This window comes from Anoplopoma fimbria, chromosome 19 (assembly GCF_027596085.1).
Source record: "Anoplopoma fimbria isolate UVic2021 breed Golden Eagle Sablefish chromosome 19, Afim_UVic_2022, whole genome shotgun sequence".
In the NCBI taxonomy this organism is placed as follows: domain Eukaryota; kingdom Metazoa; phylum Chordata; class Actinopteri; order Perciformes; family Anoplopomatidae; genus Anoplopoma; species Anoplopoma fimbria.
Window position 1 is genome coordinate 13215182 of NC_072467.1, and position 16068 is coordinate 13231249.

Here is a 16068-nt window from a genome sequence, read left to right on the forward strand (position 1 = left end):
AATGTAAGTGGATGATAGACACAAGGCACTGACTAGTGAATAAAGGTCTCTATTAAAGCTGGGGTAGGCACTTCATTTTTGGCCTCATTAGGCAAAAAGTCAATGAGAAACATCCCGCATATTGTAATTCAAGTGTCCTTCTAAAGCTTATTTTGGCAATAGTTTAGCTTTCTGCTAATGGCTGCGGCTAGCTCACAGCTACGGTTAGCACAAGACTAAATCATTGGCAATGGCAACGTTTTCTCTCCATCTCTCTTATAATTTAGCCTTCTGCTTTATGTTTAGCTGCAGAATAAAATATCAGCAGCTTTTTCTCTCCATCTCTCTAGTAGGTAAGACTTCTGCTTTATGGTTAGCAGAAGGCGCAATCATTAGAAACATTTTCTCTCCATCTCTTTTATATTTTAGCTGTCTGTGTTAAGGTAAGCAGAAGGCTAAAATATTAGCAACATTTGCTCTCCGTCTCTCTAATAGTTTAGCCTTCTGTTTTACCGTTAGCAGGAGACTAAAATATAAGCACCATTTACTCTCAATCTCTCTAATAGTTTAGCTTTCTAGTGACTGTTAACAGAAGGCCAAATCACTAGCAACAATTTCTCTCCATCTCTCTAGTAGTTAAACCTTCAGGCTAAAATATAAGCAACATTTTCTCTATGTCTTTTTAGGAAAACGGCCTACCCTGGGGTACCACTTAAGTAATATTGTGACGAAAGGTTATTATGGAATTTTTGCCCAATACCGCCAGAAGAAAAAATGCAGGTCAGAAGCTTGTAAGCACAGGTCAGTGGCAACTAAACACAGGTCAGTGGCTAGTGAACACAGGTCTACGGATAGTAAATACAGAGCTGTGGCTGGTAAATTCGGGTCAGAGGCTTGTAACGACAGGTCGAGGGCTTGTAAATACTGGTCATTGGCTACTAAACACAGGTCAGTGGCTAGTAAACAGGGGCTCATAGGCCCTCTAGCATGTCAAAATGGTTTTCAGAGCTTTAGATTGCTTTGCTGATAAAAAACAAACATTTCACTTTAGCATTCAATGTACTCACCACCGACTCCAACAGGTCTGTACGTTCTTGATGTAAATTAGATGACCTCAAGAGGCTCTCTGCTTCATTATACTAAGTAGAAGTACTTTCCTATCCACTAATAAGATAATCTCGTCTTTACATTTCAATTTTGCCACAGTGTCGGCTCTCCACGTGTGCAGACATCTTATTCTTGAATGTGTCATCACTTCACAATGTTCCACGGTATTTTTCGTCATTTTCTCCTCCCACTCGTTCACCTCGCAAGGACTCGTCTGAACGGTGCTGGAGAAGACCGGGTAGAAGTGACTAATGCAGACAGCGTTTGGAGTCTGAATAGAAATAACCTGTTGAATAGTCAGGTGGTGTTTGCTCAGAGAGGTTATCAACACACACATACTCTCTCTCACACACACACACAAACATGATAATAGGAAATTAATCCAGAATAAATGATTCTTTCCTGCAGGTAATCTTCCTATTCTGTTGCGGATATTATTTTTGGTCTTTGATTTAATTTATCTTTATTTATACCGGGTCTATTTATTCTTCATCTTCTTAAACGATCACTCTCTCGCCCTCTTGCTGCGTCTTTCTTAATATTTACATCTCTCTCGTTGCAACCCCCCTCACCTCCATCTCTCCTATCTGATTGCTCCCTCGGTTTAAGTCGATTGATTTTCTGCCATCCTGTCTGTCTCGCCTGTCTGTTTGTGCCCTGCCTGCCTCTCTGTCTGTCCACCTGCCTCTCTACGTGTCGCTGTCTGTCTTCCTTCTTCATCCGCCTGCCTTTTTCTATTTTTATCCAGTTGTTTGTGAGCCTTCACCGGGAGTGACTCAGTGTCTCTAAGCTCCCATCCACTTTCATCTACCCCCTGTGACACACACAAACACACACATACACACTCCTCAGTTCTCATCCTCTCCATCAGATATTGATGACTATTCAATCAGGATCAGTCTGTTGAGAGACAGCAGCGGGGACAGCATAGGTATTACATTTGCCAGATTTTTTTTAAGAGCCATGACATGCATTCAGTGTTTTGAGGCATTGTTGATGGGCAAATATTGGCCTCAGCAGCTACGGGGATTGTCAAACAGCATGAAATTAGCATGCAGCGGTGTTTAATGTGTTGCATCATTGAACAATGTGGTAAACCATAATTGCATGCGCACATTTTTGGCCAGTTGTACAGCTTGCAAAATGTTGGCAGAGAGAAAGAAGTGACAGCGGGGGGCAAGGGCAGGTCTGGTTAAGGTTTAATGGATTCAAGTATGCAAAACAAAGGAAAAAAATTAAAACCTTGCAGCTTCTGCAGGGTCCAGGGTCGCCCCCAGAATATAATAGACCCAAGACGAAACTGGCAGAAGGGCTAGACTTAGCGGAGAAGTCGACATTTATTCATCTGCTGCTTCAGCACCACGGACAGCACTATGGGTTAATTAACACACAGCACAGCAATGCCCGAGTTATACTCCCGCCCTTGTGCACGAATGCATTCAGTGCAGGCTGGTAACCTTTCGCACACACCAGGCATACATATCACTGCGGCCGATCGCACGTAGCATGCCATTTCTTTGTGATTGGCCCTGCGGTGCTTTGTCTGGCGGTCTTTGATTTATTTGAAATGTGTAATTCACTATTTCCTTATAAGTTTGGCCTAACACAACTTCATGGCTGGAAAGGAAATCATTTGGAAGATTTGGACAATGAGGAAGAGCGTCTGTGCCTAGAATAAATAGGATGTAACGGATGTGAGGTACTTGTCCGGAAAACACACCTCCAGTATCTGATGTCATTCTAACTTCTGTGGAGGTGGGTGGCCAGTCTCTGTGGCTCTCATAAATTAGGGATCAGGCTACAACTTTTTAGAACAATGGTCTGAACAGTACCAAACTATTAAACGCCAGAGAATAAAAGGGGTTCCTAGGATGCATCTTAAAATCACCTTAAATTAGTTATTTATTTATCTATATGAATAATTAAAACGCTTAATTTTCTCTTATTTTGAAAAGCCAAGTCGTTCAATGATTTGTCCAGCTTCTCTAACTATTGATTACTGTCCAGGGGTGTGCTGTTGGACATAAATTGAACTGTATATTTATAAGCAGGGTCTATTACAAGAAACAGGTTTACTCATTTATTTGAATAACTATGCAGATCAATGCAAAACCTGGATCACGTGAAAAGTCTGTTCTGGGGATGACGTAGCAAGTTATTCAAATACGTCACTTAACCACATGCATGCACTAATACACACATCATATAATTGTAGTGACATAGTTGTTAAGTAGGCGCCATTTATGATTAATCCTGATAATTGCCTAGAGAATGTAGATGACTTCAGGAGCCCTTGATTGGACATTGTAGTTTTTATAATACATACTGTTTTTAATTGCTTTTATGTAGAATTGTATGCATTACGATGGAAACACAACCTGTTTAAGCTATCTTTCAAATTAGTACATCCACCAAATTACACTTAAAACCAAAAGTAAAGCGTATTTTTTTGGAAAAGCCTAGATTTATGAATAACAAATTACACAATATCCATGTATATAGGCTTTTAAATAAGATTTATTTACAGGATCATTAACTGTTAATACACATGGACAAATCACTACTCAGGCAGGTTAATAAAATATGAACGATTACATGCCTTGTTATTAAACGTTCAGTGACCAGTTATGGATGAGTTTAGGATGAGTTATAGTTGTTGACAAAGACATAAATAAACACAGGGATGTGAGCGCAGAGGAGAGGAGTGGAGAAGGAAGGAGGGATGAGGACAGAGCCCTACTAAGAACAGCAACAGCTGCTCCAGAGTCGATGAAGGGTGGAGGGTAGAGGCAGGTGGGCGGTGTACGCTTCCAGAGTCTTGACTCACCGCCGATTGTTGTCTGTATGTGTTTTTCCAGGACACAGTTAGTCAGATTTATCCCTGTTGGAGGCTTAAACTCAACTATGCCCTTGAGGCATATATAGAAGAAAAAAAAACAGGGATTATAAATACCCGTAGTGCGGTGCATTTGTATTCTAAACCCATAGCTGGTACAACATGCATTTGAAAAAAGATGCACCTCTACACCTCCAGTATAGTCTTGTTTCACCTGTTAGCATTGAGTTCTCTTCTGATACGATTCGTCTGATTCTTCTTTGAAATAAGAACACAAATCCTCTAGACGTACTAGCATCACCATGTTTTTAGGATACATGTACTCAGTCTCTTTTGAAAATACAGATGTAAGCGAAGTAAATAAAAACAAAAAAGGAAAGCCTCAATATTTCCCCTCTCTCTCTCTCTTTCTCTCTCTCTCTGTGACAGGTGGAACACGAAGACTGCGGCCCCCACAATGTGACGTTGGGTTACTACGTGACCAGCGGCAAGACCGTCTACGTTGCCTCCCTGGTGGTCGAGGCGCTGCATGTTTACGGTTTTGACAAGCTACTGTCGGACATCAGGCAGCACACCCCGTTGGTCAAGGCCGTCCTGGTTCCCGTTGCAACCTGGTTGCCCGCTCCGAGCATCCACCTGCAGCTGAAAACAGGTGATGGAACCTGATGGAGAACGAGTTAAGATAGATCGACCTAAGAATCGAACAGAAGTGGTGTTAATAATGGAGTTAGAGTGTGAACGGAGAAGGAATAGCAGTGGTGAGAGATGTGCAGAGAGGAAGAGGAGGAGGAGGAGGGGGGAGAGAATACCAGCAGAGGGAGAGCAGTGAGATAGAAAATGCAATGAGACTACAGGGAGGGAGACACAGGGGAAGAGTAGAGCAGAGCCCAAATTAGAAAATTCCGATTACATGTCTGCTCTCCTTTACTCTTCTCTGATACCCTAAATCCCATACAAACTCCCATGATTGCAGAGCAAAGGCAAATTGGTCCATTCATTTAGTCAGTCTCTTAAGCCTCTTAAAAAAACACACACACTTCGGCACCAGCGCACGCACACACATCTAAATCAGGTCTTGTGGGAACATGGGTAGGAAAATCGGTGCAATTAACACATTGCTATTTCAAAGATACACGCACAGATTGGAAAGCCATTACTTTTCTAAACTAGGAATTGTATTTTTTTTAATCATGTGTGTGTCGATTCAGCTCACTACACAGAATTGGGTAACATTTTGCTGTAGCATTAGTGATAGAATTAAAGCCACTTTGTTTTTGTTTTTTTACATACAGTAATTATTCAATTTCATGTTATTTCAAGATACACTAATAAACATCTTTATATTAACATTGGGTGAAATGACAGCACAGTACATGCAATATAAAAGGGGTCGCTGACAATAATAAACCCACTTAGAATAATCCGACAGCTCAACAGAGCGTTTTATGGTCAGCTCATTGTTTTGGTTTTATTGCCTGTACCATTCATTTTCTGATTCACTCTCACCTCTCTCATCAACCTTGTGTCCAGCAGCACCATGTAGCTGTATTAGTGAAACAACTCTGATGAACCCACTGCACACTTCCTGCCGAACACCAACATAACACAACACAAAGTGAGCAATTAGCTGGTCGACCTAAAGCAGCAATTAGCAGCCAAACACATAATTATTTTTCGAAGGAGTTGGGGGAGACAAAAACAGAGCTAACAGATGAATGAATATTGGACTTATGTTCACAATTTGGACGGAAACGCCTGCAAATAGATGCTTGTGTTGCTCTGTGTCTTCTGGATGTGTGACTAGGCAGCTGTTTGCCTACAGCTTTGCCATATTAAGTTTATTAGATGATTGTAAATCACTGTTACTATAAAAAAAAAATAATAATAAAAAAAAATAATATATATATATATATATATTAAATTAAATTAAATTAAATTAAATTAAATTAAATTAATACTGCTTCAAATTGTTTTCATAACAGGCATTTTTGTCAGTGGAAAAAAAAGATGGCCGGATAGGTCTTCTTCATTTTACTGCATATGTGGTATATTTTTCAATCCTAAACACATTGGCTTTAATCACCAACTGAAAACAACTAATATCTGCGTTGCGTCCTCAACGTTTTCAGTTATACCAACTGAACTATGATAAATGTCCATATTACATCAATTTTAACCTGCATACTGCAGTAAAGACGATCGCCATGCTAGTATGCAGTTGTGTATAAAGTGGGCACTTTAGTTGAAAATAAAAATCCATTTCTGGCTTGTTCAGCTCATAAACCACAAACACACAGCATATGCCAATTCACCATCCACAGCACAACTTGCATAAGATTATCAACTGGGTCAACGCTGTTTGTGCCTGCAATGTTTCGCTGACTATGAGACTAGGGAAGAGTCTTTTTGCCTTTCTTCGGAACGTACCCTGCGCTCATAAGCACCACGACATTTGAATTTAGGTCAGAATATTGTTCCACCTCTTCCATTTAGATTTTCTTTTTTCTTAAAAGCAGAGAAAGACAGAGTGCAGTTAGGGAATGGAGGGAGACTGCAGTAAGAGGAATGAGACTACATTAATAACATCCACCATAATCTGCTGATGGGCTCACCATTGTTTACCCTGTTCCTCTTCAGCGCCGCTGACAGGCAACTACTCTTTTTAGTTGTTCTCATTCTAGATAGTGGAGATAATCCTCTTTTTCTGTCTCGCTGCTTAGGTTTATCAGTCACACAGGAAACATCTATTTAGAGCAACACTTTCATTAATACCGAAGACACAGCTTCCAGATACGGCTTGTAGATTGTTTTGTTGCTACGGATGCATCTGTATTAAACCGTTTGAACTGTAATGAACCGCAATGAAAAATCTTTATACACTTTACATTGCTCACTTATACTTATTATTATTATTACTCAGTGTATGAAAGTATTGGGAGTATAAAACAAATACAATTTATATTGTAGAGGTGTAATTGGAAAACAACAAACCGACTGTTTATTAAATTAAAGGCTTCAGCATTTTGAGATTTGACATATTAAAGCTACATCAATTAAGTTAATGTCAATTTAAATACTAATTTGTTGGGGGAGTAATTGGCAATTTTTTTCAGTTTGTTTTTTGTTTTCTTTCATCCCTAAATGTTTTTGTGCTGTAATTATTCACCGACTGAAATTAACTGCCATTTCAATATCAATTAAACATAATTTCCCTCCATCCCCTCCTCAGTGTTGAGGTTCGTCGGCCCAACAGATAACATCTACTCCTGCAGCTTCGTCCAGATGTTGGAGCAGCGGCTGGAAAATGCCTTCGACGAGGCTCAGGACAAAGTGCTGGAGACCTACAACAGGCTCACCGTGGAGGTACGACTCCTGGTTTATGGAGGGGTTTTTGGTTTTTTTGTGGGGAATGCAGACAGCAATGTGGGTCATCTTGCATGTGGCCTGCTAATCAGGCTTAAACGAATAAACAAAGCTCTAGGTCAAAAATCTGGACGCTTACAACAATACAGCTACTGACTGCAAACAAAAATAACCCCGACCATCGCTCTGTTATCATTCAACAAAAGGTCACACTAGTCAGAAAGCTTCAGAAGCAAAATACACTTTAAGGAGAGAATGACTGCAGCAGCATATGCAGGTTTATTTCCAGAGACACAATCAAAAGTAATTATTCTACTACGCTGTTTCATGTTTAAACCTTTTCTATAATTTTCCCCCATTTTGTTCCCGGCTTCTTTCTCATTTTCTGTCTCTTTCTCTCTGATCGTCAAGGTGCTCTCATGACTGCAGATTATACATGCACGCACCGTCATAATCATAAAGTGGGTCTAGGCAAGCGGAGGCCGATATAAGCTCCATTCATAATTCATCCTCTGAAATATTAACACTCATGGAGGAAAGCGATGGGAGTTCCTCGTATCTTGTATTGATGTCCGCTTTACTGTGGTGACTCAGTCACATAGTTTTCAGAGCAATGCACAGGTCTTATTATAGAAAGAAAAAAAACAACATTGTCCATTGAGAGTGTCATACTGGGTCTGGAGCGCCGTTATGCATTCTTTATGTGTCATCTAAGAAGTTATGTATGATACCTTTAGATACTTCTATATGAATGTTTCAATTATACATGTGCCCCCATGTTTATGTGTTTGCCATAAATAAATAATTGAATAATCATTCCAAAAATGTGTCTATCCTCAGATCCAGAGCGTGTCCCAGGAGCCGGGCTCTCCGTCCGTCTCGCTGGTGTATGTGGTGAAGAACCAGGATGCCATTCTCAACGGGACGATCTCCAGCGGCCTACTCAACCAGCTGACCGCGGAGCTAGTGGGATACTTCCTGTTCTACCCACCATTGGTCATCGCCGAGCGTAAGTTAAAACCACAATGCACCTCAAGGTCCTAAGGTGGAGAGCAAGATAGCAAATAAACATATTTAATGTCAGACTAGTTTTGTTGAGTAAGTAAACCTGAAAATATGTAAACCTATGTTGGAGGTTTATTTTGAAAAGAGACTCTATGCAAGTAACAAGCGGAAACAATATGTTTCCTGTAAACAAGGAAGTTTATTTTTAAAGAACAAGCAGAAACTGACACGCCAACATGTCCAAAACTGACTCTCAAGGGGAACCTAGAGCGTCATAGTTTGAAGAGTAGTGCCACTGATCAAGGGATGGTATTGGATGAATTGGGATTGAGAATTTAACCAAAAACCTTTAATTTACTTCTATTATATTGGTGGGAGATATAAATCTCAGAAATAACTACTTGCATGGCTGGATACCACTAAGTAGTATTGATAAAATTAGCTTTTCTTTTCTTTTTTTTTTCTTAAAATTTGGACCTCCACTTCACTTGATAGCAAATATGTATGGTTCATACCAGTTCACATACTTTTGTTGTTTGTTGTTTTGTTTTAATTCTATGTTAAATCCAAACAGGACATTAAAAGGTCACAAATATTCATATGCAAATTAGCAAGCGAGTAATGATTTTGAGCAGCCAGCAGCTACATGAGTTGGCATTGCCACTCGTGAACATTTGTTCCCTCTCTCTCATCCCTCATCTCTGAGCAGTCACATAGAGTCACTCTGCTCTTATGGCTGCACAGAGAGACTTGGCCAGCATTGTCTAACCCACAATTAATGGTGCATGGCCAACAAATTAAAGTTCAGTCAGAGTGCTTGATACTCATTCACTTGATGTACCTCCAAGCCATCTTCTCAGAGGCACTGCCGGGCAATTATGATGCCTCTGTAATTATTCACAGAGGGCTGTAAGTGAAAATGAAAATGAGTAATTTATCTGCGGACGAGGCACGTGGCTCTGACAGCTGCAATGTGTAGCACAAATAACCAGTTTGTAATGTTTAGCTAAATGCTGCAGGAACACGTTGTTCTCTCTTTGAGTCGATGCCAGAGTTTATTTTGATAATTCTATCAAAAAACAACAGTACGTGCGCCCTTTAAGGAGTTTCATCCAAACTGACATGTCGGCGTGCTTAAGCACATCACAAACAGGGATTGGGGTTGACATTATGTTGTTTGACACGCCGCCAAGATGCTCTCTTCATTGAAGCCAGTGATCATTTAGAGTAGAGAAATGTGACTTTTTAGACAGAAATCATGGTCAGAATTTTCATCATCCGTCTAACTTTACTCTTAGTCTTTATTTCTCCAAGGTAAAGACCCAGCTGATAGACTTGGGCGTGCGGATTTACGTCTTTAAATATGCAAAGGAAGTGTTCATGGGGCCATATTTGTTCCTAATTAGCTTCAGCGTTCCCCTCAGACTGTGAACTTTGACTTGAAAACACTGCAAATGCCCACATCCCCGTACAGAGCTGAGCCTGTATCAGAAACAAAAAGGTTTTAGATTCAGAGCTTTATTTTAGTCTTTAAAGGCTCTCCAGACAGAGGTTGGAGGTATGTAGGATGAAGGACTGCCAGCAGTCAAGGATTATATTATTGACATAAAGATATTTTCTAGCTGAAGATGGGACCTGAACCCGACCTGGTGAGTCTCTCCTGTCATAAGGCCACCCCTGCAGTTAGTTTTCTTACCACAGAGTTTTCTTACCACAGAGATCTACATTAGGATCTCTTCATGCCAATTTTATAGTCAACAGCTGCTCCTTCTCTGTCGCAGTGTGCCGCTGGTGCTTTCAATAACTCTGACTACTGAGAACCATTGAGTCCACCGCAGAGCAATGCATGATTCATGACTTAGCGTATGTTTGACCCGGGGGAATTGAAGATTACTCTATAATGTGTGAAGTACAGAAGGACGTCAGGGTATATTATGGCCTCCAGACGGAATAGAATTAGCTCAGTTTTCAACCCTGTCTCCTAAAAATTTAGTTAAAAAAATGGATTAACTTCCCTAACATCCATTGGCTGCATAAAAGTTGATGGTGCACTGTGGTTGGTTGGGGTACAAAGAACTTGACTTTGACACTGAAGACATGGATTCCCATCTCTGTGATGTTAGGTTTAGGTTCCTGCTATAGCTCGTTTAAAGCAGCGCTAATCATTTTTTCATCATCAACCTTGTTTCTAGCAGCAGCAGTTTTGTTTTAGCAAATTCTAATAAAGCCACTGTGTGCACCCTGTCCAGAACCAAGCCAGATATTTTCCTCAGGAGCTGGTGGAGACCAAAAACTAAATACATAGGAGAGTTAAAGGAACAGTCAACGATTCTATTCCAATACGCTTTTTGTTAAATTAAACTATTTTCTCATGGTAACTGTGCCTGCTGAAAAATATATTCAACATCTTTTCGTTATTATTTAGTATTCTTTGGGTGTTGAGAGTCAGAGACTCCATTCTTAATGCAATACTACATCACTTTTGCAGAACATAAGTAACTAATTACAAGAGAATAGCACATTAAATTGGCTTTATTTCCCAAGATGCTCTTGGATATCTTTCCTTAAAGACATCATCGCATTGATACGTGATATGCTCAAATATAGTACAACTAAAGCACAAAGCAAAATAGTGATAAAGTTAGTGAACATATCTTTTTAAGTCAGTAAGTAATCTCTTCGCTAACATTAAACACCAAAAGATAGTGCATATACCATGTTGCTCCATGTCTGCTGAATGCATTAATAGGCGTATAATCGTATTTAATCAATGTATAAAGGCCATAATCCATAACTCCCAAGTTTACCAAAAAGAACTGTTTAGTTTTGCTTTAAAAGACCAGCGTGTATAATTTAGGCTGTTTAATTGGCAGAAATGCATAGAATATTTGTTACTATGTTTTCATTTGTGTGTTATCACCTGAAATTAAGAATCGTTGTGTTTTCGTTAGCTTAGACGTACTGGTCCACTACACGGAGTCCGCCATGTTTCTACAGTAGCCCAGAACAGATACAAACCAAACACTGGATCCAGAGAGAACCTTTTATGTCTTTCATTACCTGAAGGCCACCTTAGTTCTTGTAACGGGAGGGGTTAGTGGAGGGGTATTCAGTTGGTTGCAATCTGCAACCTTGCCAATAGATTGCATTAAATCATGGTTTTAGTTGAATATCTTAAAACAACCCATTTTGAGCTTCAAATCAACACTATCTTTATCAATATTTACAACCATATCTCCTTCTTACATTAACCAAGTGCTTTGAGTCAACATAACATTACCATAGAAACAGTAATTATGCTGTAGTTACAGCGAAACTTCTGAAATAAGTTGATAGTAAATACTATCAGATACGTTCAATAACATTTCCCCGTTTATGATGATAAAAATGATGTAATCAGGTTGACATTAAAAAATATATTTGATAATTCACATTAGTTGTACATGGATAACATTTTTAGGAAATTATCCTGAATTCTTTTGATTAGAAAAAAGTTGTTCGGTTCAGCAATTGGTTCAATTAGTAAGAAAATAAAAAATATTCTTGTCCCAAGCATGAGTCGGCTTAAAAAAACACATCATAATAGTCATGAATTACTGAAGCAGTACACACAGACATTGTGTGTTTTTTTAACCAAAAAACGTCACAAACATAAGTGACCGACTACAGACCCCATAGACGAACCCCATGAGCTCTGTTCCTCTTCCACTCCAGCCTCTAATGCCATCTGTGAGATTTTAAAAGGGCAAACAGCTGTACGGCTCCTATCAACTGAATCATGCCACAGGCAATCTGTTGTCCACGTCCCCCCGAATGAGCTAATTTTAGCCTGGTGAGATTAGATTAGTATCTATTTGCGCGTACTCTCAACACCCAACGGGGTTTAAACACCACACTTCACACGGTCACATCCAAACCCAGTTGGCATCACCACGGAAACCCTGTCTAACCTCCTAAAGAAGTTCTTTTTGTGTTTTAAAAAAAAAAATGATGGTGAACAATGTGCAACTGATAACAGAATCTAATAAGACACAATGGGGAATAGTCCAGACATGTTTCGGTACAAACATCAACGGACGCCTGGATATTTATCTTCACTATCTGTTTACATGCAGAGGACTGGATGTCTACTGCTTGTAACCATTTCACTGGAGAGTACTCTGCACCAAACAAAGCTGGAGACTCATTCACAATCTCTACTTTCTCGTGCTGCCCTCGTCCCCGCTTCCCACCAAACAATGGAGCACATTTATACACTGCCAAAATACACCATTTACTCCTGTTTGAGTACATTTGCTAAATACTACAATGCCCAGCTGTTTTAGAACATTTTGGAGCCTTTTTAAACAAAAAAGGAAGTATTTTTGTGCAACAACATTTTTTAAGATTGGCATTGTCCATAAGCATGAATGAATGGCGCTTATTGCCACATGGTAGGGAAGTCAGGAAGTAGGCCTACTGAAGTGGCGACAATTCATTATTAGTTTGTTGACAGCAAGATAAATAACACCCGCCTCATACTTTAAACCTTTTCCTTTTAAATTTGGTTATTAGACTGGAGCAGAATGTTTTTTCTTCTTTTTCTTCCCCAACCGTTGCAGCGTTGATAAAATTGATGTGCTGGATTTTGTCGGCCCGTTGAGCTAATTCTCTGAAGGCCACTGAATGCGTCTGAACCCTAACACCTCAGCACTGTTTGCCTTAAGTGTTTATGTGAGCTGGTTGTTGGAGGGGAGCTCGGTGAATGTTAATGTGCTCACACACAGAGGGCATCAGGGAAGGCTGAGCAGATACACTCCAGCAGCTATACAGCCGCTGCACCGCCATCGACTCGGGCCGAAACACAACTCTCTGCACACAGCCAGCTTGGAGGAGTTAGGCGGGGAGGGCAGATGGTGAACCAGGCAGATGGGCTTTAGGAGAGAGAGAGAGAGAGAGAGAGAGAGAGAGAGAGGTTGAAGTGATGAGTAGGACACAGAAAGAGGCCGACCAACTGAGGAGGTGATGATGGGTGGATAAAGACGGAAGGAGACAGTCGGTCGGACGGAAAGGGAACAGGCGTTTTTAGGGAAATGAATAGGCTGACAGGTAAACAGGTAGAGAGAGCGAGGCTGGTGCAGAGGCACGCAGGCAGAAAGAAAGGGTGATGGCCGGAGTAGATGGATAGAGGAAGTAGACAGTGAGAGGTAAGAAAGCAGAGGTCATAATGCAACCTGACAAGAAGTGTTTCATCGTATTTTATCATCCGTGCAAAGAGGCCAATGCTAAACATCTCCCCCTCTGCAGATCTGTCACTGCAGCACAAAAAACAAACTGCTGTTTACACGGCTTCCATGGACCCCTTAAAAAACGTTTAATAAACAAATCATAATGAATAATACATATTTTTAAATAGACAAATATCAAATCATGTCTAAGCTTAACTCCGATGTAATAAAACACACAAATTTAAGGTATATTAAGCACATTATTATGGTTTCCTTTCAAATTTTCATGTGGATGCTATGAAATAAATAATGCGTTCAGCTGAAGCCAAGATAATAATAAAGTAAAGACTAATATATATTTTTATATTCTATCTATCACATACTGAACAACAAAACAGGAAATACTACCTGAGGAGATTATTTTCCAAACAGCATTAAAATATTCAGATATAGTTTATATGAACCCCCAATAGTTTACTGATGTTTTTCCTCAAAAGCCTTACCTAATATTTTGTAAATATATTTTTTGATGGCGAGTCACAGTCCGCTCTAAACTCTTGTTACAGCCTGCGTGAGTCTTGTCTTTTAGTTGTAAAACTCTTTAATGCCTTTGTTCATCATCTGTGATATAAAAATATAAAATCCAGCCGAAGTCAGTCACACCGTACGGCAGCAGAGGAGGTGGAAGTAGCCAGGTTTAACCAGCTGAGAGTGAGAACATTAGGACGAGAAGAAATTAGTCGATCTGTCCTCCGTTTCCATCACCACTCTCTATTTCCATGACAGTTCGTTCCATAGTTTTGTCATTTTGAGACAAGATTCTTTTTGTTATAGTTTACAGCCTGCCGTTCTGTTATCCTGCCTTGTTCTGACATATCGCTAGGTATCACTTGAACTCTAGGCATATAATTACTGCCATGAGTAGTCTGCATCAATTGAGGGAAACATATTAGTTTAATGGATAATCTTCTTTTCAAAATAGAAAGAACTGTGTTTTGTACTGCGCAGAAGTTGTAGAGAGGCTTTGACATGGATATTGGTTTGCAGCCTGATTCCCACGGGTGGTTAGGGTTATTTTCAAATGTGAGTGCCTAGACATAACTTGGCAGATATGTTAGTTTAAAGTGTTTCCTAATTATGTAGCTATATAAAGTTAGCTCAGGGTGCCTAACTGGTTAATCCAGCCATGATATTACCCTGACATAATCTGACATCATGTTAGTGCCTTCATATTATAAAACAAGTTGAAAGGATTTTGCTTGAAGCTACTGGAAATAACTTTTAACTGGTTATGAAACTATCAATTTAATAGTGATGGCTTATTACGACCCTCATAAGTAAACAAAAGCATCAGCAAGTAGACCGGCTATTTCCATACCGTTATTCTTAATGCTTGTCATCAGTGCCGTTGAATTCCGCACAATCTCCAAAAAACGTTTGCAGATTCACTAGAAACAGAAACTGTGAGCCAACACCGACACCACGCTGCAGGAGACCCAGGCCGTTTTGCTGGGCCCGCTACAGGAATACTGAGGCATGGGAAAACCAGGACTAGGACTGATCAGAGTGTCAGACCCCTGCTGCATTAAAATGAAAGGTTTTCTAAAGGGACTCTGGTGCTCTGAAACACTACAGCTTTTGTCCACAGGAAGCTCCAAAATCAACACAAAATGAAAGTTGCTCGTAGTAGCTTTAAATATAATAGATATATAAATTTAAGATAATTGTCTACAATTATATTTTTTCCTAAATTGGCAAATAGCGGTAACTTTCTCCCTCTCTTTCTTTCTTTCTCTCTCCAGCCCTTGAATACCATAATCTGAACACATCGATGGCGACCAAGAACTATTGGGTGATAACAGGTAAATAGCTCTTGCACACACACACACACACACACACACACACACACACACACACACACACACACACACACACACACACACACACACACACACACACACACAGTGCTACTGGGTGATCAGCGGTAATCAAGAGCCGCATCGATCGGACAAAACAGCAGTTAGCCCCGGCGCTCGTTGTTGTGCTATTCAGCAGAATTTTCCTCCCCTGCCTCCCTCCCCTGTTCTAACAAACCTCCCCCCCACCACACCCACCCTCCTCTGCTCGCTCCCTCTCTTGCGCTCTCTGCGCTCGGAGTGTCTATAGCTGCTCTGTTCCTGGGAAAACCTATTGATGTATAATTCACGGCTTCCTGACTGGGGCAGAGGGAGGGATCACTTCACATCACATCACGGCTGGGTGTGAATGATGCTGAAGTGTGTGTGTGTGTGTGTGTGTGTGTGTGTGGTGGAGTCGTGTGTGTGTGGTGGAGTCCACTGCTCCATCTCACTTAAAGCCCCTAGTAAGAGAAGCTCAAAGGAGCAAGATTGATGCGAGCACCTGTGTGTGTGTGTGTGTGTGTGTGTGTGTGTGTGTGTGTGTGTGTGTGTGTGTGTGTGTGTGTGTGTGTGTGTGTGTGTGTGTGAGTGTGTGTGAGTGTGTCGCTGAAGCTTTAATAGAAGTTTCTGGGTGAGCAGCTTTTAAATGGAAGGGGAGATCATCTAGTCCTCT

At 40.4% G+C, this 16068-nt stretch overlaps 1 protein-coding gene across 1 annotated transcript in view; it reads left to right on the plus strand.

Moving 5' to 3' along the window:
* The window catches only part of kiaa1549la (KIAA1549-like a), a 178304-nt gene that overhangs the window by 43451 nt on the left and 118785 nt on the right, over positions 1 to 16068 (plus strand). The window contains exons 7-10 of the mRNA XM_054619545.1: positions 4352 to 4574; positions 7152 to 7285; positions 8126 to 8294; positions 15300 to 15359. Coding sequence (XP_054475520.1) covers positions 4352 to 4574; positions 7152 to 7285; positions 8126 to 8294; positions 15300 to 15359 — 586 coding nt within the window. The remainder of the gene's footprint in view (positions 1 to 4351; positions 4575 to 7151; positions 7286 to 8125; positions 8295 to 15299; positions 15360 to 16068) is intronic.